Source organism: Nicotiana attenuata, chromosome 1, assembly GCF_001879085.1.
Source record: "Nicotiana attenuata strain UT chromosome 1, NIATTr2, whole genome shotgun sequence".
Lineage (NCBI taxonomy): Eukaryota > Viridiplantae > Streptophyta > Magnoliopsida > Solanales > Solanaceae > Nicotiana > Nicotiana attenuata.
The window spans coordinates 93,509,716-93,537,669 of NC_031989.1; the positions used below are offsets into that span (position 1 = coordinate 93,509,716).

General features: G+C 40.4%; 1 protein-coding gene across 1 annotated transcript; it reads left to right on the plus strand.

Moving 5' to 3' along the window:
• On the plus strand, window positions 9,406-10,260 carry LOC109238551. Its single transcript, XM_019405033.1, has 2 exons — window positions 9,406-9,890; window positions 9,990-10,260. The coding sequence occupies exons 1-2, from the start codon at window positions 9,406-9,408 to the stop codon at window positions 10,258-10,260; spliced, it is 756 nt and encodes a 251-aa protein (XP_019260578.1).

Consider the following 27,954-nt stretch of genomic DNA (forward strand, 5'->3'; position numbering starts at 1 on the left):
GTGCTCGTGTGTTTTCTAAGATTGACTTGCGTTTAGGCTATCATCAGTTGAAGATTCGGGAGCCAGATATCCTGAAGACCGCCTTCAGAACTCGGTATGGTCATTACGAGTTCCTTGTTATGTCATTTGGGCTGACCAATGCCCCATCAGCCTTCATGCATTTGATGCACAGTGTATTTCGGCCATATCTTGACTCATTCGCCATTGTCTTTATTGATGACATTCTGGTATACTCCCGGAGTCGGGAAGATCTTGAACAACATTGAGGACACTGCTTCAGACTTTGAGAGAAAAGAAGTTATATGCTAAGTTCTCGAAATGTGAGTTCTGGTTGGATTCGGTGGCATTCCACGGTCACGTGGTATCTATTGAGGGGATAAAGGTGGATCCGAAGAAAGTGGAAGCAGTGCAGAGTTGGCCCAGACCATCCTCAGCTATAGAGATCCGCAGTTTTCTTGGCTTGGTGGGTTATTACCGTCGATTTGTTTAGGGATTTTCATCTATTGCGGCACCTATGACCAGGCTGACCCAGAAGGGTGCTCCGTTCCAGTGGACAGAAGAGTGTGAGGAGAGCTTTCAGAAGCTCAAGACAACTTTGACCACAACTCCAGTTTTGATATTGCCTACCGGTTCGGGGTCTTATACTGTCTATTGTGATGCCTCGAGGATTGGCCTTGGAGCGGTATTGATGCAGGACGGTAGGTGATTGCCTATGCGTCCATACAGTTGAAAGTGCATGAGAAGAATTATCCTGTCCACGATCTTGACTTAGCTGCTATTGTTCACGCCTTGAAGATCTGGCATCATTATTTGTACGGTGTGCCTTGTGAGATTTATATTGATCATCGGAGTTTGCAGCATTTATTCAAGCAGAAGACCTTAATTTGCACCAGAGGAGGTGGTTAGAGCTGCTAAAGGACTATGACATCACTATCTTGTATCACCCGGGCAAAGCCAATGTAGTGGCCGATGCTTTGAGTTGCCGGGTGGAGAGTTTGGGGAGTTTGGCTTATCTACCAGCAGCGGAGAGGCCCATGGCGATGGATGTTCAGGCCTTAGCCAACCAGTTTGTGATATTGGATCTTTCGGAGCCTAGTGGGGTCCTTGCTTGTGTGGTTTCTCGGTCTTCCTTGTTTGATCGTATTCGGGAGCGTCATTTTGATGACCCTCATTTGCGTGCCCTCAGGGACAAGGTCCTGCAAGGTGATGCTAGAGATGTGACCATTGGTAATGACGGGGTATTGAGGATGCAGGGTCGGGTTTGTGTACCCAATACTGATAGGCTTCGAGACTTGATTCTAGAAGAGGCCCATAGTTCGCGGTATTCCATCCATCCGGGTGCCGTGCAGATGTATCAGGATTTGAGACAACATTATTGGTGGAGGCGGATGAAGAAGGATATAGTTGGGTTTGTAGCTCGATGCCTCAATTGTCAGCGGGTAAAGTATGAGCACCAGAGGCCGGGTGGATTACTTCAGCAGATAGAGATTCCGGAGTGGAAGTGAGAGCGGATCACCATGGACTTCGTAGTTGGGCTCCCATGGACTTTGAGGAAGTTCGATGCCATTTGGGTGATTGTGAATCGGCTGACCAAGTCCGCGCATTTCATTCCTATGTGTACCACCTATTCTTCGGAGCGGTTAGCGGAGATTTATATCTGGGAGATTGTCCGTCTGCACGGTATTCCAGTTTCCATTATTTCAGATAGAGGCACTCAGTTCACATCATGGTTTTGGAGGGCCGTACAACATGAGTTGCACACTCGAGTAGAGTTGAGCATAACATTTCACCCCCAGACGGACGGACAGTACGAGCACACTATTCAGATTCTTGAGGATATGCTCCGTGCATGTGTGATGGAGTTTAGAGGTTCTTAGGATCAGTTCTTGCCACTGGCTGAGTTTGCTTACAACAACAACTATCAGTCCAGCATTCAGATGGCACCGTATGAGGCCTTTTATGGTAGGCGGTGTAGATCCCCGGTGGGTTGGTTCGAGCCGGGCGAGGCTAGATTATTGGGCACAGACTTGGTACAGGATGCTTTGGAGAAGGTTAAGGTGATTCAGAATAGGCTCCGTACAGCCCATTCCAGACAGAAGAGTTATGAGAACCGGAAGGTTCGTGATGTTTCCTATATGGTTAGAGAGCGGGTCTTGCTACGGGTTTTGCCTATGAAAGACGTTATGAGATTTGGGAAGAAAGGGAAATTCAGTCCGAGGTTTATTGGGCCTTTTGAGATATTGCGGTGTGTTGGGGAGGTTGCTTATGAGCTTGCCTTACCTCCCAGCTTGGCAGGAGTTCATCCAGTATTTCATGTTTCGATGCTCCGGAGGTATCACGGTGATCCGTCACACGTGTCTGATTTCAGTTCAGTCTAGTTGGACAAGGATCTATCTTATGTTGAGGAGCCAGTAGCGATATTGGACAGGCAGGTTCGAAAGCAGAGGTCGAAGAACATTGCATCAGTGAAGGTTCAGTGGCGGGGTCAGCAGGTCGAGGAGGCGACTTGGGAGACAGAGCAGGATATGCGCGGCCGTTACCCTCATCTTTTCACTACTTCAGGTATGTCTCTATGCTCGTTCGAGGATGAATGAATGTTTTAAGAGGGGAAGGATGTAACGACCCAGCCAGTCGTTTTAAGAATTAACGCCCCGATCCCCTATTAACTGCTTTCCCCGTGCTTATTTCTGCGATTGTGAGTTGCCGGGAGGATGCGTTTTGTGTTTCAGAGTGTTTTGGGACACTTAGTCCCTAAATGAGAGTTTTAGCCTTAAAATTTGGACCGTAATTGGAGCAATGTGAAGACGGCCTCAAATTGGAATTCCGTTGGTTCCGTTAGCTCCGTTGGGTGATTTCGGGCTTAGGGGCGTGTTCGGATTGTGTTTTGGAGGTCCGTAGCTTAATTAGGCTTGAAATGCCGAAAGTTGAATTTTTGAAGTTTCCGATTCGATAGTGAGATTTTGATATCGGGGTCGGAATGGAATTCCGGAAGTTGGAGTAGGTCCGTTGTGTTATTTGGGATGTGTGTGCAAAATTTCAGGTAATTCAGACGAGGTTTGATAGGCTTTTTGATCGAAAGAGGAAATTTGAAGTTTTGGAAATCCTTAGGCTTGGATTGGAGAGTGATTTGTGGTTTTAGCGTTTTTTGTTGTGATTCGAGGGTTGGAATAAGTTCTTATGATGTTTTAGGATTGATTGGCAGGTTCGGTTGAGGTCCCGGGGGCCTCGGGTGAGTTTCGGGTGCTTAACGGAAGTTGAATTGGACTTAGGAGAAATATGAAGTTGGCTGAACCTGTCATAACCGCACCTGCGTGTATTGGACCGCAGGTGCGGCACCGCAGAAGCGGTAGGAGGACCGCAGGTGCTGTCTGAGGCATTTTGGGCTTAGGTCACAGATGTGGCCCATGCACCGCAGAAGCGGCACCGCATATGCGGAAAGGGGGTCGTAGGTGCAGTTCCAGTAGTCAGAAAAAGGGGCAGAATCGAGGGTTAAGTCTCAAAACCTTAGAAATTGATTTGGGAGCTCGGGATTGGCGATTTTGGGAGATAATTTCACCTGGGTATTTTGGGTGTGTAATTCTTACTCGGTTTTGATTAATTTTCACGAACCTATGGTTAAATTCATCCTTTAAATCCGAATTTGGGGTGAAAATTTGGAGAAAAATTGGAAAAGTTCTTATGCCTAGTTTTGGAGTTTTGATCAAGATTGTGATGTCGGATTGGAGTAATTTTTGTATTTATGAACTCGGGAGAGTGTGAGGATTCCAAATTTGTAAATTTTACCCGATTCTGAGATGTGGGCCCGGGGAGGGGGGGGGGAGCTTTTTGGGCGATTTTCCTAATTTCGCGTATTAGCTTCGAATTAATTAGTTGAATTAGTTACTTGAAGTTATATTTACACTATGAAATTACTTTGAATAGATTTGGGCCATTTGGAGTCGGATACTCATGGCAAGAACGTGGTATTGAGTTGATTGAGCTGGTTCGAGGTAAGTGGCTTGCCTAACCTTGTGTGGGGGAACTCCCCTTAGGAATTGGTACTGTGATTTATGAAATGCCTTATACGTGAGGTGACGAGTGCGTACATGTGCTAATTGTTGAAAATCCTATTTTCATTAAGTAACTATAACTACATTTTCTTCCCTATTTTAACTAATTGCAATTTAAGCCTACTATTAGCTTAGGGAAGCATGTCTAAGTGACTTAACTGCTTTACTTGCTCAAACTGCCTTATTTGAATTCTGTGCAGCATGCTAGGCTAGAAATACTTGTTTTACCTTGGTATGAAATTTTATTGAATTGAATATTCTTCGTGTTGCTGCTGTGTGTTTACCTTGGGACTACGAGCGATATCCTGGGAGATCCCCCTTGCCTGTTTATTTGGGACTACGGATGTTGTATTCCGGGAGATCCCCCTGCACATTTACGTTGGAACTACGGGACTGCACCCGGTAGATTCCCCCAGTACTGAGTATTCACATTTGAGACTACAGATGTGATATTCCGGGAGATCCCCTGCGCGTTATGAGTTCGACTACGGGATGACACCCGGGAGATCCACTGGATATTTATATTTGGGGACTACAGGACGGTATCCTGGGAGATTCCCGGTTGTTATCTCTGTATTGAGTTGTATTCCTTCTGTGATTATTTGTCTCTGTTGTAGTTGTTGCTACTCTTATTACCCTGTGTTACTTTAATATTGCTTCTTTTCCTTATATATTATTGTATATGACCGGTAGGGCCCTCACCTTCCACATCACTACTCGACCGAGGTTAGGCTTGGCACTTACTGGGTATCGCTGTGGTGTACTCATGCCCTTTTCTGCACATGTTTTTCGTGTGCAGATCCAGGTACTTCGACTCAGCCCTACTACCCTTGAGGCGAGGCTATTCTCCAGAGACTTCGAGGTATATCTGCCATGTCCTCAGACCAAGGAGTCCCTTTCCATTCTCTCTTGTAGTGATAGCCCTTCTATCCTTTCTTTTGATTTAGACATTCTAGAGTTAGAGCATTTTGTCGTATCCATAGCTTGTGATTCATGGGATTCCGGGTTTTGGGAGTTGTTCAGTTTTGAGATCTTGTATTGTATATGCCGAGCGGCATCTTAAACACTTTTATATTTGTTATCTTCGGTTTTTATTAGTTTTTGCGCATTTGTTTCTTTTTCCGAAATTGTTAGGCTTACCTAGTAGTAGGGACCAGGTGCCGTCACGACATGTTCACGGAGGGCGAACTTGGGTCGTGACACTTTTAACCAAAACTTTAGCCTAAAAAGCAGAAGCTTTAACCAAAAGTTGTGCAGCAGATGCTGAAGTTGTTTAGTTCATTTGTAAACACTTCAGGACAAACCACCTAAAAGTTTTCCTCCTGCACTATGTAATTCTCTCATGCATGCTGAAGTTAAATTTAGTTTATGCTTAAGTCTTGTCTTGCATTAATCACCTTCTTCATGAGCTTTTTTTCGAAAACTTCACTATAAACAAGCTGAAATGTCTAGTACATTTGCTCAAACTTCAACTTCAATGTGCTTACATTTTTTATGAACTTCATAATTAAATTCTTCTGTTCAGTTTCCTAATACTTGACACTAAACATGCTGTCACGACCCTAAACCCAGGCCCGATCGTGATGGCGCCTCTCGTGAAGACAAGGCCAGCCGACACATTTCCAATCTAGTTTTTAAGAAATTAAACAATAAGCATTTCGTCTAAAGCATGATGTAACCTCAGAAGTAACAATGATAATGCAAAACAATTCGCGGAATACAACCCAACACAGCCCAACCGGGGTGTCACTAGTCATGAGCATCTACTAAGTCTAAATACAACCGACAAAGCCTGGAATGTACTAAGTACAGACTAATAAAATAAGGAGGGAGAAAAGCAGTGCTGTGAACGCTGGCAGCTACCTTGCTAAACTCCGATAACTCTGCCTCCAATCAGCCAAAACCCGCTACCGGGTGTAGAATACCTGAATCTGCACACATGGTGCAGGGAGTAAAGTGAGTACTCCAACTCAGTGAGTAATAATCATAAATAAAGACTGAGCGATAAGAAATCACGAAAAGAGCATCAACATGCTGTATAGAAGCAGTTCAAAACCAGTGAGAAAAGCAATGAAGCTGTAAAATCCCTTAAAACGTCTTAGCTCAGTTTAAAACTCTTTGGAAATCGCTTTTTCAACAGTTACTCAAATGAATACAGAACAACTAGTGCAGATAAGCGCAGAAATCCGCCCCTCGGGCAATATCTCAGAACGGTAGCGGCCCCTCGGGTAATCACATAGAACAAAACCAGCCCCTCGGGCTACATCTCACATCACACTGGGTACCCGCGCTCACTGGGGGTGTGCAGACTCCGGGAGGGTCCCCTTACGGCCCAAGCGCAATAACAAGCCATCTCGTGGCATCATAAACAGGTCCTCGACCTCATATCAATATCAAGCTACCTCGTGGCGTACAATCTCAGGCCCTCGGCCTCATGATCAAATCAGTGTATCACCGTTGCGGCGTGCAGTCCGATCCCAAAGATATGTATCACCGCTGCGGCGTGCAGCCCGATCCCAAAGATATGTATCACCATTGCGGCGTGCAGCCCGATCCCAAAGATATCCTCACAACAGAGGCCCTCGGCCTTACTTAGTCAAAAATCACATAAGCCTCTCGGGCAACAGTAAAATAGTATTTCTCATCCCAAAACATCATTTAAATATCATTTGAGGATTAAAACAGAGTAAACATGGCTGAGTTTTGAAAAACAGTGGAAATAACATGACTGAGTTCAAGTATAAAGTCAAAACAGTGAGGAAACATCAACAATAATCCCCGAAGGATTCACATAATTGGCACGGAGCCCAAATATGGCATTCAGCCCAAATAACGATGATAGCAAATAGATTTCAATCAAATACGCAGTAGAATCATCAATTGAGACGGACCAAGTCACAATCCCCTATAGTGAACGACCCCACGCTCACCATTAAGCGTGTGGCTCACCTCAATATAGCACTACGATGTGCAATCCGGGGTTTCAAACCCTCAGAACATCATTTATAATAATTACTCACCTCGAACCGGCTAAATCTCTAGCTCGTGACGCCTTTACCCTTCGAATTGGCCTCCACGCGCGTCGAATCTATCCAAAAATCAGAATGAATATGTCAAAATATGCCAAGGGAACAAAGCCCAAGCGAAAATAATCAATAACGGGCACAAATCCCGAAATTAGCAAAACCCGAGCCCCGGGCCCACTTCTCGAAACTTAGAAATTTTCACATCAATAGATTCCTTATCTCCCCACGAGTTCATACATACCAAAAACATCAAAATCCGTCCACAAATGACCCTTCAAATCCCAAATCAAAGGTCCAAAATTCCAAGCCCTAATTCTTCCATTTTTAGCTTAAGTTTCCATGATTTTCTAGGTAGATTTCACAATAGAATCGAGTTTTAAGTCCAAAAATCTTACCTCAAGTCGTTTCCCCTTGAAACCCTCTTTAATCTCCTTCAAAAAGCTCTCAAAATGATCAACTATGGGTGAAAATAGACCCAAAATCGCGGACAAGACGACTTAAAACATTCTGCCCAGGTCTGGCTTCCCTTCTTCGGGAACGGGGTCAAACTCTTGCGTTCGCGAAGCACAAACTTGCATTGAACAAATTTTACTCTACGCGAACGCGACGCACCTCACGCGAACGCGATGAACAAAAGAACCTCGATCCCAAATTACTCTACGCGATCGCGGGTACCCTCTCGCGAACGCGGTGCACTGCATCCCAGCCTTCCGCGAACGCGAAGCCCGTCTCACGAACGCGAAGGCTAAATCCTGGCTTTTCTTCAATTCCTTCTTCACGAACGCGAGGCCCCTCTCGCGAACGCGAAGAGATAAATCTCTGCAACACTGAACCTTAAATTTCTGCAACTTTCAAACTCCAAAAATGCCCCGAATGACCATCCGAAACTCACCCGAGGCCCCCAGGACCTCAACCAAAGGCACCAACACATCTTAAAACCTTATAAAAACTTGCTCCAATCATCAAAACACCTCAAACAACATCAAATTACCCAAAACACATCGAATTTAAGCCTAAGTTTCTAAAAATCTTCCGAAATACGCTTTCGATCAAAAACCCAACCAAACCACGTCCGAATGACCTGAAATTTTGCACACACATCCCAAATGACACAACGAAGCTACTGCAACTCTCGGAATTTCATTTTGACCCCGGATCAAAATCTCACCTACCAACTGTAAATCGCCAAAATATCAACTTCGCCAATTCAAGCCTAATTCTACTCCCGACCTCCGAAACCCATTCCGATCACACTCCTAAGTCATAAATCACCTCCCGAAGCTAACCGAACCATCGGAACACACATCCGAGCCCTCTAACACGTAAGTCAACATCCGATTGACTTTTCCAACTTAAGCCTTCTTAAAAGAGACTAAGTGTCTCAAACCTCTCCAAACCAACCCGGATTCAATCCAACCAACCCGATACCTCAAAACACAGATAAACAAAACATAAAGAAGCATAAATGGGGGAAACAGAGCGGTAACTCATGAGATGACTGGCCGGGTCGTCACACATGCTTCTGCAGGATGAGTTCGATTTGCATTGTTATTACTTTCAATGGGAGGTGGACTCTTGATTTCAAATAGTTGGATCATGATACAAAACTTGCTCTGCTTAATAAACAAGTATTATTCAATACTTTCCTGAAGAAAATTAGTGAAGTTACAAATATTGATTCAAGCAGATATCCAATAAAGGTATGGTTTGATATCAAACTAAATACAAGCAAAGGAATGCTTGTAACTTCAGATGAAGAACTCAGTACCTGTATACATTTGCGTACAACTGATTCAGCCTACAAGAATTGCCATTTTGTCGTTGAAAAAATACAACATTCAGAATCTGCAACATTCAAACAATCTCTTGCATATACAATAGATTATGAACCATTTGCTGATTATCAACATCAACTAGGATAGCCAATAATGGAAGTAGACAACGAGCAACAACCTTCTAACATTACAGCTGCTTCAGAATATATAATGTTGCAACAATTACCTGCTCCTCCAATAAATTCATACTAGTTTGTTGATGACCAAGAAGAAGAAGGACATCTAATAATGCAAATTGACAGCCAACACACACTCCAACAAAGTTTTTTGTTACCTTCTGCAATGATAAGCAACAACGAAGATGAAGTAAACATGGAATTTATACCGATAACATCAGATAGAATTGAAGAAATTGCTAAAACTTCTAGTGCTTCTCAGAAATCAAGAAAAAGAGTGAGGAGAAAGCTAAAAGAATCTCCACCATGTAAAATACTGAGGCACGATGCGTTGCCTGAGGAAGTAAGAGTAGGATCAATTTTTGAGAACAAATAAAACATGACTAAATTTTTCTGCAACCTGGAGATAAACCAGAAAGTTGAATTCACTGTTGTTAGATCATGTTCAAAGAGATACGAGCTGAAATGCATCGTGGAGAAATGTGATTGGAATGTACGTGCTACCAGAATAAAAAAATTCCACACTTTTCAGGGTGATAAATATCACAACAACCATGAATGCTCGGTTGATGCAAGAAAATCAGATCAGAAGCATGCTACATCAAATTTTATAAGTGAACAAATTATAGAACATGTTCGAGAAAAAAAGATAGAGGTTACACCAACCTTTGTAGAAAATAAAATGAAAAAGAAATTTGGAATTGACATTGGTTATCACAAGGCATGGCGCGCTATTCAAAAAGCTATTGCTTGCATAAGGGGAACACCGGAAGAGAACTACCAGATTCTTCCTTCATACCTACACATGATGGTGCACAGAAACCCAGGAACGTACACAAGCATAAAAAGAGATGAGCAGAATAGGTAAGCAAAACAATACTAACCATCAGCCTGAAGTTTCAAATGTTCCTATTTGAAAAACTTCACACCTTATGATTTATTTTTTTATTTTTCACTATACAGATTTGCTTACATGTTCTTTGCTCCTGCGGCATCAATAGCTGGTTGGTCCTACTGTAGACCCGTTATTGCAGTAGATGCAACATTTTTAAAGTCAAAATATGGTGGTGTTCTATTTGTTGCTGTATCAAAGGATGCAAACAATCAAATCTTTCCTCTATCTTTTGGTGTAGCAGATTTAGAAGACAATGAGGCATACATTTGGTTCTCCGGGGAAATGAGAAAAACAATTCAAGTCCGTCGTGAACTGGTTTTCTTGTCAGATAGAAACTAATCGATCGCAAATGGGATTAGAAAAGTTTATCCTGAAGCTCACCAAGGTATCTGCCTCTATCACTTTGAGAAAAATTTAAAGCAAAGACATGCAAAAGCCACAGTAATAAATCTTTTTCAAAGTGCTGCAAGGTCATATAAACGTGAAGATTTTAATCAGTTAATGTCCCAACTCAAAAGTGTTGACAAGAAAACATACAATTACATAATGGAAGAGCCTCCAGAGAGATGGGCTCGATCGTGGTTCCCACGGCGACGTTATGATATGCTGACAACGAACATGGTAGAACCAATGAATTGCGTGTTATTAAAAGCGAGAGAGATGCCTATTTTAAGAATGTTAGATTTCATCCAAGAAAAGTTGGGAGAGTGGTTTTAGGAACGGAGAAAAAAGCAAATAGTTCTTTTCACAAAGTATCAATATGGGCAGAAGAAGAGATGACTAAGAATATGGACTTGGCTTGCAAAATGTTTGTGAGTATATTTATTAACTTCAGGATTTACTTCACCGTGTTTTCTCTGAAGTAATTAAATAATGCTTTTTTATATCTGCTGCAGTGATTTACTACTTACATTTAAAAAACTTCATACTTTTTTTGAAGCAATAATACACTAATATAGTATATCTTAATTTTTTATTCATTCTTAGGTGTTCAACCTTGATTCAGTGTTGTTTAGAATAAATAGTGAAGGAATCGAAATCATTGTGGACTTAAAGAAGAGAACTTGTGACTGATAAGTTGGTGTTTTACCAACTTATCTTATCTTTAAACCTATATTTTTGCTATGATTGAGTGATAAAATCGTGTGTTTTAATGTCGTTTACTTCTATTTTACAGGGTGTATGTGATTTAGAAGTAATGGTGAAGAAACCAAGTGAAAACAAGTCAAAAAGAAGCTAAAAAGAGGAAAAATCTGGGCAATACACTCAGTGGTCGCAATTGCGACCAAAACTTGGGAAATGCGAAGATTCAGACTTGGGAATTGCGAGCAAATTCTGGGAATTGCGAAGCATAGCTGATGCATGCAGTCTTCGCAAATGCGAAGAGTACTTCGCAAATGCGAAGTCAACTAGAATAGTCAGTCTTCGCAAATGCGAAGAGTACTTCGCAAATGCGAAGTCAACTGAAAAGGTCAACCTTCGCAAATGCGAAGATATCATCGCAAATGCGAAGTGAAGCAGCACAGGAAGATCGAGCTCCAAGCCTGGGCAATTCACATTTTTAATCCCCAAACCATTTTTATACACGACCAAGCAGATCTTTGGCATATCTTTGGCTTATTTTCAGTTCCATAGACTAGAGAAGAACAAGTATTGAAGCTAGGGTTTTGCACATACACTTGGGTCTTGAAGATTTCAAGCTTGTGGTTAAGGATTTCTTACCCATTTATGTTTATTTCTTCATTTCCTTGCTTTGTATTGAATATTTAAGTGTGTAGTATTTATTTCCAACACTTGAATCTTGTTTATGGAAATACTCATATTTAAAGTGTGGATTAAATACCTTGTTGTGCTTATGTATTGAATGATTTTTATTCTTTTATGAAGTGGGTTATTGTTATTTTAATTATTCTTGTTCTTTAATGTTTCCAAAGGGATTAGATAACCCTACGACTCGCCCCTTTACTCCGAATTAATTTTGGAAAAGATAATTTGGGGTTGGGAAAGATTAATTAACAAGAACTTGAGGCGTTAACTCTCATTTTATAGATTCTACCTAGGGATATGATTGAACTACTTGTAGCCATATCCGGGAGTGCTTAATCTGTTAATTGTTTTAGGGATAATTCAATTAGGAAGTGTTTTTAGTCTTCGGAAGAAGCTAATTAAGAATTATTACCCGTGGCTAATTAACATAAACTCGCTCATATTTGTAAAATCATGAAATACATTGGATCGTTACTTGAGTGTAATTCCCGATGCAACCATACTTGTAGCCATTGATCATTTTACTTGCTTTCTAGGTTAGTTTACATTTCCGCATTTAGATATAAACATTTGCAAAACCAAATTCTTAGTGTTTGGCATTGCGCGAAAAGCGATAATTTTCTTACATTCTTAATCGCCTACACATTGTTCTCTGTGGGATTCGACCCCGACTCATAGTTGGGTAAATTTTATTGCATGCGACCGTGTCCATTTAATTTTTAGTAGTGGATTTGGACGTCATCAAAATTGGCGCCGTTGCTGGGGAACAATTTGGCATAATTTAGGTTGTTTGAGAAGTAAGCAAAAGTGCTTTGGTCCAAACTTGTAACTGTTTGTGTAATTATTTTTCTTACCTTGGTCTATTTTTCTTGTTTGTTTCTTGTTTATTTTCTTATTTTTGAAAAATGGCATCATATAATGAAAATTGGTCGGTTGGTAGTTGTTCATACTTTGATGACCCTTGTCCTTATTGTGGAGGACCACACTCTTGGCAAAATTGTTTGAATTCTCCCGGGGGTGGATTGTGTGCACAATCTCAACCCTATGAGTGGAGTATTTGTGATAAGTGTGGTTTTCAAAATGGTCATTGGGATGATTGTGCTTATTTGTCATTCCCTTCCCCAAGCCCCCACTATGATGATTCTACTTTTTGTGATGAGAATTATAGGGCTATGGAAGTGGAAGAAGTTGAGCATGGCCAAAGTGGAGAGTTCAAGCTTATGTTGGAGTGTTTACTTGAAGAAGGAAACAAGGAGCAAAATGCCTTGGAGGAGCTTTTGGAGAATAGTCTTCAAAATGACTTGGCACTTGCAAGGTTGCACTCACAAATGGATGAAATGATCGAAGCCTTAAGGATTCAAAAAGCCTCGGAAGTGAATGATATCCAAGAACCTCCCTTGGAGATTGAAGTTGAAAATCCTTCCTTGGCACTTGATCAAAACCAAGAAGAACTCTCAAATGCTCAAAATGAGAAAATGATGCTCATGTTGGAGACCATTCTTGAAAATGAGGAGAAGCACAACTTTGCACTCGAGGACTTGAAACAAAGCTTGAATTACAATGATGAACATATCCGCACGTTGGAGGATCAAATGCAAATATTGGTTGAGGCTCACTATGCCCACCAACTTGAGAGTGTGGAAGGAAGCCAAGAAGAGTCCAATTCCGAGGAAGAAAGTGAGCTTTACTTCGAGGAATCAAGAATTGAACATCCGCCAACCGACTCCATAATTGTTAGAGATGCCAAGAAAAATGTGGAATTAGAGTCAACCGGTATAAATGCAAATGTGGTTGATATTGACTCCAATCCGGGGGAAAAAGAGGATGTCAAAATAGAAAAATTTCAAAGTGAAGGCTTGAAGTCTCATTCCAAGCATTTTTTAACGTTGGAATTGTGGGGTGATATAGAAATTGAACTACACAAGTCAATGAGGGATTGCGAGGAGGAAAGGCAACAACCATACATTTTACAGTTTGAGGAAACAAGAAAACAAAATGACATCCCTCACATGAGAGCCAAGAAGTGCAAAATGAAGAATTTAAGGCTTGGCTTGATCATCAACTTACCACCCCCCATCGCTCGTGGTCACAAGCTTGATTCCAAGCTAGGCGCCCAGTTCATATCATCCAAGTGGCGAGAAAAGTGGTAAAGTTCTTTGCGTCGTGCCACGACATTAAATGCGGCGCTTGGTGGGAGGCAACCCATCGTTTTTCAAAATTTTTAGTCATTTTTGAAATTTAATTTTTTAGAATAGCTTAGTATATTATTTGTAACTAATCTGCCAAGTTTTGGATTTTTTGGAGTTGATTTGAGTAGGTCGGAGTGACCCGGAGAGCCAAAACCAGTAGCTGTTGAAAGTTGCAGGGCAATTTTCGCATTTGCGAAAATAGTTTCGCATTTGCGAAGTTCCCCAGTCGCAATTCCCCAATTTGTTTCGCAATTGCGAAACCAGTAGGACTAAGTGACCTTCGCAATTGCGAAGTGTCTGTCGCAATTGCGACTTCTGAGAGTTAAAATCAGATTGTTGCTCATTTTGAACACAAATTGAACAAAAACGACATAGGCTCTAAAACTCTTGGCTTCCTCACTCTCCTCACTGTAAACTCCTTCAATTCGCACTCCTCATTGCAGGGATCCAGGTATGAAAGCTCAATCACTCTCTCTTCTTCTTCTTCGTCTTCATCTTCTCCTTTATTCTTCTTGATTTTCTGAAACCCTAGTGCTCAAATGGGTATCACCCTCTGCCCAAAATGGTTCAAAAATGTTTTCAAAACTTACATTGATTTCTGGGTGAGGTTGGTTGAGAGTGTGTGATGATGTTCATTGTAAAAAATTGGGGAAGTCTGAGTACCCAACGCTTGTCATGAAGCAAAGAAGTTTTACGCTTTTTATGTGTTACGATAAAGATCCGANCACTTGGGCGATTTGGGTGCTTCCAAAGAGAGGATTTCAACATAGTATTGAAAGGTAAGTAATCTCCCTCCATTCTTAGTTTAATTACATGAACATTAGGTAGATTAAACACTAAGAACTAAGTAAAAATCAAGGGTTAGAGCTAGACCTAGGGTTTTAATAAAACTAAGATTTAAGCATGTAAATTGCTATGTAATGAACTAGAAATGATATATTATTGATCCTTAAGTTGTAGAGAACAACTTCCTTCGAAAAATCTCGGAATCCAGGCACGTGGGCCCGGGGTCGGAATTTAGGAAACTTGTGAAAAGGGTTGGGAAATGGCTTAAATAGCTAGAATTCGATCTTGTAAACTTATATTGACTAGCTCTTACTTCCTTTAACTAGTTTGCGATCGTTTGGTTCCTACTTGAGGGCTTGGACTTGTTTTGATATTGGAAGTGCGCTTCGGAGCGAGGTGAGTCTCCTTTCTAACCTCGTAAGAGGGAATTGTCCCCATAGGTATCATAATTGAATTAATTGTCATTAAATTCGGGGGCTACGTACGCACTAGGTGACGAGAGTCCGTACGTAGTGACTATTATGTTATGTCCGGGTAGTCTAGGACCCATAAGCATGCTCTACGTGACATTCTAGTACGTGTTGATTAATTTGGATTTATTTGGACTATTTTGAGTAAGAAGAATGAGACTAGAGAATGACCCTTATCCACCTTGGTCCTTAAAAGGAGAATACTTGGTGTTTTTGTGTATGGCTACTCCTCGTATACATGTTAATTGTCAATGTTGCTTGTTAATGAGCTTATTTTCTATTTGACCGCGTCGCATGGGTGATTCGCGAGCGGGGTAATAGATGCATCTATGGTTCGAGCCGTTCGACCCTCCGCAGTGCACAGTTTATTTTATGTTGGATCGGGCCGTACGTTCCACGGTGATTATTTGCATATGTTTTGCTTAGAAATCCTTCAAGGGCTGAGATACATATTTGCTTAGACTATAGACAAGCATTCTTGTTAGTGTTTGGGAAAGAACTGTTACTCCACGATTATTAAATGTAAATAGCTTGAGATATCCATGCTTATTATAAACTCTTCACATATTAATTGTCCCTAGTAAGTATCATGTCGACCTCTCGTCTCTACTTCTTCGAGATTAGACGGGATACTTACTGGGTACATATTGTTTATGTACTCATACTACACTTCTGTACTTAAATGTACAGGATCTGAGGCAGGTGGATCTGGTTATCATTCTGGTGCGTATCCGTGAGCGGACTTGGGACTTCTACGGTGAGTTGCTTTCCCTCCATGTCGACCCACAGCCGAAGAAGTCTTTCTTTGTATTTCTATATTCTGTCTTTTTGGACTCAGAAAGTAGGATAGTATGATATTCTTTTGGATGTATATTCTACTAGTTGCCCGTAGCTTGTGACACCAGGTTCTGGCACACACTTTGGTAGACGATTATTTTGGGGTTGTGTAATTATATTACTACAATATTTCGCTCTTCTGTTTTAAATTCCAAGTTAAGTGTTTATTCCACTTCTTTCAAATTAAGAAGCAACATAAGAATTTTAGTAATGTTTCCGCAATGGCTTGCCTGACAAGGGTGTCAGACGCCCTCATGACCTATTGTGGAAATGGGTCATGACATCAATGAGGGATTGCGAGGAGGAAAGGCAACAACCATACATTTTAAAGTTTGAGGAAACAAGAAAACAAAATGACATCCCTCACATGAGAGCCAAGAAGTGCAAAATGAAGAATTTAAGGCTTGGCTTGATCATCAACTTACCACCCCCCCCGTCGCTCGTGGTCACAAGCTTGATTCCAAGTTAGGTGCCCAGTTCATATCATCCAAGTGGAGAGAAAAGTGGTAAAGTTATTTTGCGTCGTGCTACGACGTTAAATGCGGCGCTTGGTGGGAGGCAACCCATCGTTTTTCAAAATTTTTAGTCATTTTTTAAATTTTATTTTTTAGAATAGCTTAGTATATTATTTGTAACTAATCTGCCAAGTTTTAGATTTTTTGGAGTTGATTTGAGCAGGTCAGAGTGACCCGGAGAGCCAAAACCAGTAGCTGTTGAAAGTTGCAGGGCAATTTTCGCATTTGCGAAAATAGTTTCGCATTTGCGAAGTTCCCTAGTCGCAATTCCCCAATTTGTTTCGCAATTGCGAAACTAGTAGGACTAAGTGACCTTCGCAATTGCGAAGTGTCTGTCGCAATTGCGACTTCTGAGAGTTAAAATCAGATTGTTGCTCATTTTGAACACAAATTGAACAAAAATGACTTAGGCTCTAAAAATCTTGGCTTCCTCACTCTCCTCACTGTAAACTCCTTCAACTCTCAGTCCTCATTGCAAGGATCCAGGTATGAAAGCTCAATCACTCTCTCTTCTTCTTCTTCGTCTTCATCTTCTCCTTTATTCTTCTTGATTTTCTGAAACCCTAGTGCTCAAATGGGTATCACCCTTTGCCCAAAATGGTTCAAAAATGTTTTTCAAAACTTACATTGATTTCTCGGTGAGGTTGGTTGAGAGTGTGTGATGATGTTCATTGTAAAAAATTGGGGAAGTCTGAGTACCTAACGCTTGTCATATAGAAGTGAAGTTTTTACGCTTTTTATGTGTTCGTAAAAGGCCCGAATGAAATTCTTGGCCGAACCATCGACATTTTCTGATTCATGGTCGTCTATGATGTTTAATGCATGATTTATGCTTGAATAATGATTGGGTTCGTTAAAAATTACTTGGATTGAAAAATTTTAGGGCTTAAAATCTGTTCTCTGAAAAAGGTGAGGCTGGGGACGATGGCATCGCAATTGCGAAGGCTTTTTCGCATTTGCGATTTCACATTTGCGAAAAGGTGATCGCAATTGCGAAAAACTCAACTCCCAGATACCTTCGCAATTGCGAAGAGGACATCGCAAATGCGAACTCAGCAGTCTCCAGTCTTCTTCGCAATTGCGAATTATTTTTTCGCAAATTCCAAGCCTGCTGATATCGCAATTGCGATAATTTATTGGGAATTGCGATATCAGAGAGTTTACATATGAAAATCTGAAAATACTGGAATTTTTTCTAAGTCTGAGTTTCGACAGTCCGATCATTCTTTCGGCATATTTGAGTCATTTTGCACTATTCTTCATAGCCATACCATGTTTTCACTCTTATCACTTGTTGACAGGTAATATAATTGGAAAATGGGCTCGAACTCTGAAGGATCGTCAAGTGACAACTCCGTGGAAGCTGAACAGAACTTTGACCAAGATCGATTCTTGTCATTGGCGTGTCAAGAACGGTACTTTGAAAACCTAATCTCGAAGAAGGTGCTCCCAGAAAGCGGCATACTGATGGACGACGTCCAGGAACGTCTTCCCGAGTTCTATCAAAGGCTAATGGACATGGGATGGAATTATTTTGCCCCTCAACCTTACCGAGCAAATGAGCAATGGGTGAGGGAGTTCTACGCCAACCTCCCAGCTATCCGGCTAAAAAAGCCCCAGATGAGAATTCGGGGGAAAATGGTGCACCTTGGGGCTGAAACTGTAAATGGCTTCTATCATTTGCCAAACCATGACATGACCCCATTCAAGCAAAAAGACTGTACGTCAGGGGAGTGGTTGGTGTCCAAATTATGCCCGGGTGCAGATGTTCCATGGGCAGCTGAGAAGAAGGGGATCACATCAAAAGAATTCACTGTCGAAGCGAAGATATGGCTGGCCATCATATGCAGCCGTATCTCCCCTGTTTCAAACATATGGAACGTTCCGGTCACAAGAGCTCAGATGATAGCCTGCATCCTTGACGGTATTCAGCTGAATGCTGGTGAGCTCTTCATCAATGAACTGAGGGAATATAGGATGCAGAACAGTCCTTCATTGATATTCCCATCGCTTATCACTAAGCTGTGCCAGCTTGCTGGGGTGGAAGAGGCTCAGGGGACAATTGGATAGATCCAGGAAAGCCGCTGTATCCATTGAAGAAGAGAGGAGAGGGCGGCGCAGTGAAGAGCAAAAAGAGAAAGCTGGGTTCTTCTTCTCAGGTAGATCCGAGTAGTCAGCCATCATGCTCTGCAGAAGGACCATTTTCTATGCTTAGATACGAGATGCGAGTGATTCACGAGTTAGTGGCTGGCCTTCCCCAGGGACCTGGGGAGACATCTGAGGGACCTGCTTACATTTCAAAGAAAGAGTTCCAGAAATACATTGAAGACAAAGGAAGCAGGGGGATCACCTCAAGGCACTGGAGAAAGCGTACACTGAGCTGGCCAAGAAGCATGGTGAATTGAGCACTTCACATGGCAATCTAGAAATGGCACACACCCAGATGGTAAAAAGGGAGAAGAAAAGAGATAAATTCTTTACTCGCATGTGGAAGGGTGTGAAAGGGCTGTGGAAGGTCCTAAAGCCTCAGGACCGGATACCATCGACCAGGGCTGTGGATGATGATGATGTTCATGTTGCTTGGCCCGAGGAAGAAGGAGAAGAGGATGATTCTGACTCAGACAACGAGGAGAGCACTTGATGCAGTATTCAGGGAGCACTTTCCACCATTTTTACTCTATCATATTTTGTTGCATTGGGGACATTGCAACATCTTTAGTTGGGGGTGGCTTCTTGTTTAACTGTTGTTCTAGTATAATTGTGGATATACGACAGATTGGTACTGTGATTGTTTTCATTTTGTTGTTAGTATATGGTCATGTGATGTGTTATATTAGTATGCTCATTAGCTTCTTAATTTTTGGGTTAGCTTCTTAAATTTTTTTTTATATAGTATGTTTTATCAGTGGCGATATCCTTGGTTTTCTTTATACCACGGTTCTTTTTCCAAGGATGCCAATTTTCTTCTTGAACCGGGTAATTGTAGAAAATTTTTGTCGACTTTTTCCGATGATGGATAGATAGACAACTTTCTTAAGGGAATTAGTCTTGTAGTTAGAATTAGCTTTTGTTAATTTAGGAAAAATAAATGGTTTGAGCTGGGGTTTGTGCCCATTGACCAAGTTGTGGCTTGCTTGGTACCAATTTGATTTAAACCTCGGCATATGGATCTTTGATTGTTGAAAAAGAAAAGTAATTGAAATAGAAATGTCATGACTTTTAGACTCAAATTTTGGCTCTTTGATTCACTAAATAGCTTCATATGCTATATGCAACCTCTTTGAGTCATTGGTTTCAATTGGATTTTGGATTTGTATTCCACTTGAATGTTCATGTGCCATGTGTGGTGAGATTATTTGTGAGTTCTTTTGCATTACTTGTAGTCTAGAACTTGCCTGGAATGTGCTTCAAAGCGAAATCATAGACTAACTTGGTTCGAAAATGATATTAGGCCTTTCTTGGACTACTATTATGCCTTAAAATTCCTACCCTTGATTATGTTCCCTAGTCAACCCATTTCGAGCCTTTAACCTTATTCTTTGGCAACCATATTACAAGCTTAAATCCTTTGTTCTTAATTGATTTAGCTTTTGGCACCCTACCTCCCTAAGTACTTTGAAAGTGCAAACATAGGCTAAAAGCCTAAGTTTGGGGGTGAAGGTTGGAAAAATTGTGATATGGAAGTTGTTTGAAAAGGTGGAAGGTAGAGAAAAAAAATATATATATGAAATCTTCCTTGACTTTGAAAAAAAGAAATATATATATATATATATATATATATATATATAGAGAGAGAGAGAGAGAGAGAGAGAGAGAGAGAATAAAATGATAAAAAGTTGTGAATAAAGGGAAGACTAGGTGTGGAATGAAAAGTGAAGAAAGGATGGAAAATGTTTTTGAAGGAAGTGGACTTTAGTAGTAAACTTTGTAGTGCTTGGGGAGGTTTTGAGTCACTCTAACCAAAATTGTGCCCTACCTTAACCAAAAGCCGAAACTACAACCCTTTAAGTCCTAATTGATTTTGAACCAAGTTGTCTACATTAGTGGAGGAATACATGAAGGGCAAGCCTATGGTACTACTTGTATGCATTTGAACATCTTTTTGTGAGAGAGTTAATTCTTTCCATTTGATATCCCATTGTGGTTTTGAATTAAGATTTATGAGTGTGGGATCCTCTCTTAAATGTGAGGGCACATGAAATTTGAGTTGTGAATTTAATCTCATTTTCAATTGGAAGGAATGACCAAAGAAAGTTGATTGTGATAGAGAGGCAAATTTTGAAGCTTTAGTGTCATGACTTGATTGCTACTTTGATTTGCATTAGTGTTTGAGCACTTGAAGTATAATGAAGTTCATGAGAAGTGCTTGATAATTCATATGCTTGGGAGTAATTGTTGGTACCAATCAAAGTCATGCTTTTGTGCTTATAGTAGACCTATTTGGCTTAGCTTGATATGGATGCATTGTTGAGTTAACTACTTGGGAGGAGATTTTGTCGCTTTCATTGCTTGAGGATAAGCAATAGTTTAAGTTTGGGGATTTGATAAGTTGGTATTTTACCAACTTATCTTATCTTTAAACCTATATTTTTGCTATGATTGAGTGATAAAATCGTGTGTTTTAATGTCGTTTACTTCTATTTTATAGGGTGTATGTGATTTAGAAGTAATGGTGAAGAAACCAAGCGAAAAAAAGTCAAAAAGAAGCTAAAAAGAGGAAAAATCTGGGCAATGCACTCAGTGGTCGCAATTGCGACTAAAACTTGGGAAATGCGAAGATTCAGACTTGGGAATTGCGAGCAAATTCTGGGAATTGCGAAGCATAGCTGATGCATGCAGTCTTCGCAAATGCGAAGAGTACTTCGCAAATGCGAAGTCAACTAGAATAGTCAGTCTTCGCAAATGCGAAGAGTACTTCGCAAATGCGAAGTCAACTGAAAAGGTCAACCTTCGCAAATGCGAAGATATCATCGCAAATGCGAAGTGAAGCAACACAGGAATTGTTGGGAATTGCGAACCTTTGTTCGCAATCGCGAAGATCGAGCTTCAGGCCTGGGCAATTCTAGAATTTCACATTTTTAATCCCCAAACCATTTTTATACACGACCAAGCAGATCTTTCGCATATCTTTGGCTTATTTTCAGTTCCATAGACTAGAGAAGAACAAGTATTGAAGCTAGGGTTTTGCACACACACTTGGGTCTTGAAGATTTCAAGCTTGTGGTTAAGGATTTCTTACCCATTTATGTTTATTTCTTCATTTCCTTGCTTTGTATTGAATATTTAAGTGTGTAGTATTTATTTCCAACACTTGAATCTTGTTTATGGAAATACTCATATTTAAAATGTGGATTAAATACCTTGTTGTGCTTATGTATTGAATGATTTTTATTCTTTTATGAAGTGGGTTATTGTTATTTTAATTATTCTTGTTCTTTAATGTTTCCAAAGGGATTAGCTAACCCTAGGACTCGCCCCTTTACTCCGAATTAATTTTGGAAAAGATAATTTGGGGTTGGGAAAGATTAATTAACAAGAACTTGAGGCGTTAACCCTCATTTTATAGATATTACCTAGGGATAGGATTGAACTACTTGTAGCCATATCCGGGAGTGCTTAATCTCTTAATTGTTTTAGGGATAATTCAATTAGGAAGTCTTTTTAGTCTTCAAAAGAAGCTAATTAAGAATTATATAAACATAAACTCGCTCATATTTGTAAAATCATGAAATACATTGGATCGTTATTTGAGTGTAATTCCCGATGCAACCATACTTGTAGCCATTGATCATTTTACTTGCTTTCTAGGTTAGTTTACATTTCCGCATTTAGATATAAACACTTTTAAAACCAAATTCTTAGTGTTTGGCATTGCGCGATAAGTGATAATTTTCTTACATTCCTAATCGCCTATATATTGTTCTCTGTGGGATTCGACCCCGACTCATAGTTGGGTAAATTATATTGCATGCGACCGTGTCCATTTACTTTTTAGTAGTGAATTTGGACGTCATCAGTGACTGCTTGGAATTCCATCTTGATGAATTGCCCTGTCCACATGCAATTGCTGCTATTAATAAGAGATATTTGCAGAAATCTGATTACTGCTCAAAATGGTATTCAAAGGAAACATGGTTCAAAACATATGAAGGACATGTGAATACCGTGGGAGATCAAAAATCATGGGATATTCCACAAAATGTAGAATCTGAGATCACAAAACCTCCCGATGTAGAGATTTTACAAGGAAGAAGACAAAGGAAGAGGCATATCCCTGCGACTGAATCAGTACCATTGAAGTCTACCAAATGCAGTCGATGTAAACAAGTTGGGCATAACAGAAAAACTTGCTTGTCTTCTCCAGCACCTCATCCATATTTTAAGAAACACGCCAAAAAATACTCCAACGTTCAATAATCCTTGGTCTGAATTTAGACTTTCATTATTGTATGATATATTTGAAATGTGATTTTTTTCATAGGAATAAAAAAGGAAGCTCTTGGACTCTTTTATATACTGCTAAAGTACAAACCACTCATTTTTGTTGCGCATGCTTACAGGTTTGGTTGCATTTTAAAAAAGTACGCAATGACTTCAGCGAGAAAAAACTGTATGTGAATTACATATCGTTAACACACACACACATACGCGGGCAACACACAAAAGAAACGCATGTACAAACAAAAACTTCAGCATCTCTAGATTGAAGTTACAGAAAATGAACTTAATAACTTCGGCATATTCTCTTATGAATATGCTCAAGTTAACAAAATAGCACAGCATAAAAACATAAAAACATAAAAAAGGATTACAAAAACTAAGCATCATCACCATTATCAGAACAGTACTCATCAATTTCTCGAAATATCTCATCATCATCAGCATCAGAGATAACTATAGGATACTCGGGCAAAAGACCACAAAGTCCAATGAGATGAATCTTCAACTTGTTGAATTCATCACGCAACTGACTTTGTTCAACTATTACTCTGTCCATAAGAGAAAGAAGACTCTTTGTCACGACCCCAGTTCGCCCTCCGTGAACTATCGTGACGGCACCTAGTCTCTACGACTAGGTAAGCCTAACAAATGCGAAAAACAACTAATCTTGCGGAAATAATAATCAAAAGCCGAATAACTGAAAGAAACAGTATTTAAATGCTGCTTGGCATATACACACAACTTTTCAAAATCTGATACACTATCCCAAAACCCGGAAACTCACGGATCCACAAGCTGAGAAAAACGCTACATAGCTCTAATCTCCGGAATGTCTAACAAGAACATAAAGTACATAAGGGCTAGCTACTAAATACAGGAATAGAAAGAGACTCCTCGGTCTGCGGACGCAGCAGATATACCTCGAAGTCCCATAGAATCGCCTCGCCTCAAGAATGGTAAGCTTGAGTAGAGGTACCTGGATCTGCACATGGAAAATATGCGCAGGAAGGGCATGAGTACACCACAGCGGTACTCAATAAATGCCAAGCCTAACCTCGGTTGGGTAGTGACGAGGAAGGTCAGGGCCCTACTGAGGTGAAATAAGATACAAGGTTTAACAGTGTAAAATAACAGTGTAAATAAATAACACAAGATATAAAGGACACCTAGAGCTCTGATACCAACTTGTCACGACCCCAGTTTGCCCTCCGTGAACTATCGTGACGGCACCTAGTCTCTACGACTAGGTAAGCCTAATGTATGCGGAAAACAACTAATCTTGTGGAAATAATACTCAAAAGCCGAATAACTGAAAGAAAAAATATTTAAATGCTGCTCGGCATATACACACAACTTTTCAAAATCTAATACACTATCCCGAAACCCGGAAACTCACGGATCCACAAGCTGATAAAAACACTACATAGCTCTAATCTCCAGAATGTCTAACAAGAACATAAAGTAGAAAAGGCCTAGATACTAAATGCAGGAATAGAAAGAGACTCCTCGGTCTGCGGACGCAGCAGATATACCTCGAAGTCCCGTAGAATCGCCTCGCCTCAAGAATGGTAAGCTTGAGTAGAGGTACCTGGATCTTCACATGAAAAACATGCGCAGGGAGGGCATGAGTACACCACAGCGGTACTCAGTAAGTGCCAAGCCTAACCTCGGTTGGGTAGTGACGAGGAAGGTTAGGGCCCTACTGAGGTGAAATAAGATATAAGGTTTAACAATGTNACCGGTCACAAGAGCTCAGATGATAGCCTGCATCCTTGACGGTATTCAGCTGAATGTTGGTGAGCTCTTCATCAATGAACTGAGGGAGTATCAGATGCAGAACAATCCTTCATTGATATTCCCATCGCTTATTACTGAGCTGTGCTGGCTTGCTGGGGTGGAAGAGGCTCCAGGGGGATAATTGGATAGATCCGAGAAAGTTGCTGCATGCGTTGAAGAAGAGAGGAGAGGGCGTCGCAGTAAAGAGCAAAAAGAGAAAGCTGGGTTCTTCTTCTCAGGTAGATCCGAGTAGTCAGGCATCATGCTCTGCAGGAGGACCATTTGCTATGCTTAGCGACGAGATGCGAGTGATTCGCGAGTTAGTAGCTGGTCTTCCCCAGGGACCTGGGGAGACATCTGAGGGACCTGCTTACATTTCAAAGAAAGATATCCAAAAATACATTGAAGATCAGAGGAAGCAGGGGGATCACCTCAAGGCACTGGAGAAGGCATACACTGAACTGGCCAAGAAGCATGGTGAGTTGAGCAGTTCCCATAGCAGTCTAGAAAAGGCACACACCCTGATGGTGAAAAGGGAGAAGAAACGAGACAAATTCTTTACTCGCATGTGGAAGGGTGTGAAGGGGCTGTGGAAGGTGCTAAAGCCTCAGGACCAGATACAATCGACCAGGCTCGAGGAAGAAGGCGAGGAGGATGATTCTGACTCAGACAGCGAGGAGAGCAGTTGATGCAGTATTCAGGGAGCGCTTTCCACCATTTTTTACTCTATCATGTTTTGTTGCATTGGGGACATTGCAACATCTTTAGTTGGGGGTGGCTTCTTGTATAACTGTTGTTTTAATATAATTGTGGATATACGGCAGATTGGTACTGTGTTTGTTTTCATTTTGTTGTTAGTGTATTTTCATGTCATGTGTTATATTAGTATATTTATTAGCTTCCTAATTTTTTTTAGTTACTTGATGTTTATTAGCTTCTTAATATTTTTTTTATATAGTATGTTTTATGTTAGTGGCGATATCCTTGGTTTTCTGGATACCACGGTTCTTTTTCCAAGGATGCAATTTTCTTCTTGAACTGGGTAATTGTAGAAATTTTTGTCGACTTTTCCCGATGATGGATAGATAGACAACTTTCTTAAGGGAATTAGTCTTGTTGTTAGAATTAGCTTTTGTTAAGTTAGGAAAAATAAATGGTATGAGTTGGGGTTTGTGCGCATTGACCAAGTTGTGGCTTGCTTGGTACCAACATGATTTAAACCTTGGTATATGAATTTTTGGTTGTTGCAAAAGAAAAATAATTGAAGTAAAGATGTCATGACTTTTAGACTCAAATTTTGGCTCATTAATTCACTAAATAGCTTCCTATGCTATGTGCAACCTCTTTGAGTCATTGGTTTCAATTGGATTTTGGATTTGTATTCCACTTGAATGTTCATGTGCCATGTGTGGTGAGATTATTTGTGAGTTCTTTTGCATTACTTGTAGTCTAGAACTTGCCCGGAATGTGCTTCAAGGAAAAATCATAGACTAACTTGGTTTGAAAATGATATTAGGCCTTCCTTGGACCGCTAGCATGCCTTAAAAATTCCTACCCTTGAATATGTTCCCTAGTCAACCCATTTTGAGCCTTTAACCTTATTCTTTGGCAACCATATTACAAGCTTAAATTCTTTGTCCTTAATTGATCTAGCTTTTGGCACCCTACCTCCCTAAGTACTTTGAAAGTGTAAACATAGGCTAAAAGCCTAAGTTTGGGGGTGAAGGTTGGAAAAGTTGTGATATGGAAGTTGTTTGAAAAGGTGGAAGGTAGAAAAAAAAATGAAACCTTCCTTGACTTTGAAAATATATATGTGTGTGTATATATATATATATATATAGAATAAAATGATAAAAAGTTGTGAATAAAGGGAAGACTAGGTGTGGAATGAAAAGTGAAGAAAGGATGGAAAATATTTTTGAAGGAAGTGGACTTTAGTTGTAAACTTTGTAGTGCTTGGGGAGGTTTTGAGTCACTCTAGCAAAAATTCTGGCCTACCTTAACCAAAAGCCGAAACTACAACCCTTTAAGTGCTATTTGATTTTGAACCAAGTTGTCTACATTAGTGGAGGAATACATGAAGGGCAAGCCTATGGTACTACTTGTATGCATTTGAACATCTTTTTGAGAGAGAGTTAATTCTTTCCATTTGATATCCCATTGTGGTTTTGAATTAAGATTTATGAGTGTGGGATCCTCTCTTAAATGTGAGGGCACATGAAATTTGAGTTGTGAATTTAATCCCATTTTCAATTGGAAGGAATGACCAAAGAAAGTTGATTCTGATAGAAAGGCAATTTTTGAAGCTTTAGTGTCATGACTTGATTGCTACTTTGATTTGCATTAGTGTTTGAGCACTTGAAGTATAATGAAGTTCATGAGAAGTGCTTGATAATTCATATGCTTGGGAGTAATTGTTGGTACCAATCAAAGTCATATTTTTGTGCTTATAGTAGACCAATTTGGCTTAGCTTGATATGGATGCATTGTTGAGTTAACTACTTGGGAGGAGATTTTGTCGCTTTCATTGCTTGAGGACAAGCAATAGTTTAAGTTTTGGGGTTTGATAAGTTGGTATTTTACCAACTTATCTTATCTATAAACCTATATTTTTGCTATGATTGAGTGATAAAATCGTGTGTTTTATTGTCGTTTACTTCTATTTTACAGGGTGTATGTGATTTAGAAGTAATGGTGAAGAAACCAAGTGAAAACAAGTCAAAAAGAAGCTAAAAAGAGAAAAAATCTGGGCAATGCACTCAGTGGTTGCAATTGCGACCAAAACTTGGGAAATGCGAAGATTCAAACTTGAGAATTGCGAGCAAATTCTGGGAATTGCGAAGCATAGCTGATGCATGCAGTCTTCGCAAATGCGAAGAGTACTTCGCAAATGCGAAGTCAACTGGAATAGTCAGTCTTCGCAAATGCGATGAGTATTTCGCAAATGCGAAGTCAACTGAAAAGGTCAACCTTCGCAAATGCGAAGTGTAGCAGCACAGGAATTGTTAGGAACTGCGAACCTTTGTTCGCAATTGCGAAGATCGAGCTTCAGGCCTGGGCAATTCTGGAATTTCACATTTTTAATCACCAAACCATTTTTATACACGACCAAGCAGATCTTTGGACATCTTTGGCTTATTTTTCAGTTCCATAGACTAGAGAAGAACAAGTATTGAAGCTAGGGTTTTGCACACACACTTGGGTTTTGAATATTCCTAGCTTGTGGTTAAGGGTTTCTTACCCATTTATGTT

Excerpts from the sequence above, each read along its gene's own strand:
- LOC109238551 (XM_019405033.1), top strand. The coding sequence starts at position 9,406 with ATGACTAAATTTTTCTGCAACCTGGAGATAAACCAGAAAGTTGAATTC. Across the intron at positions 9,891-9,989 it reads AAAAGAGATGAGCAGAATAG|ATTTGCTTACATGTTCTTTG; the intron begins GTAAGCAAAACA and ends TTCACTATACAG.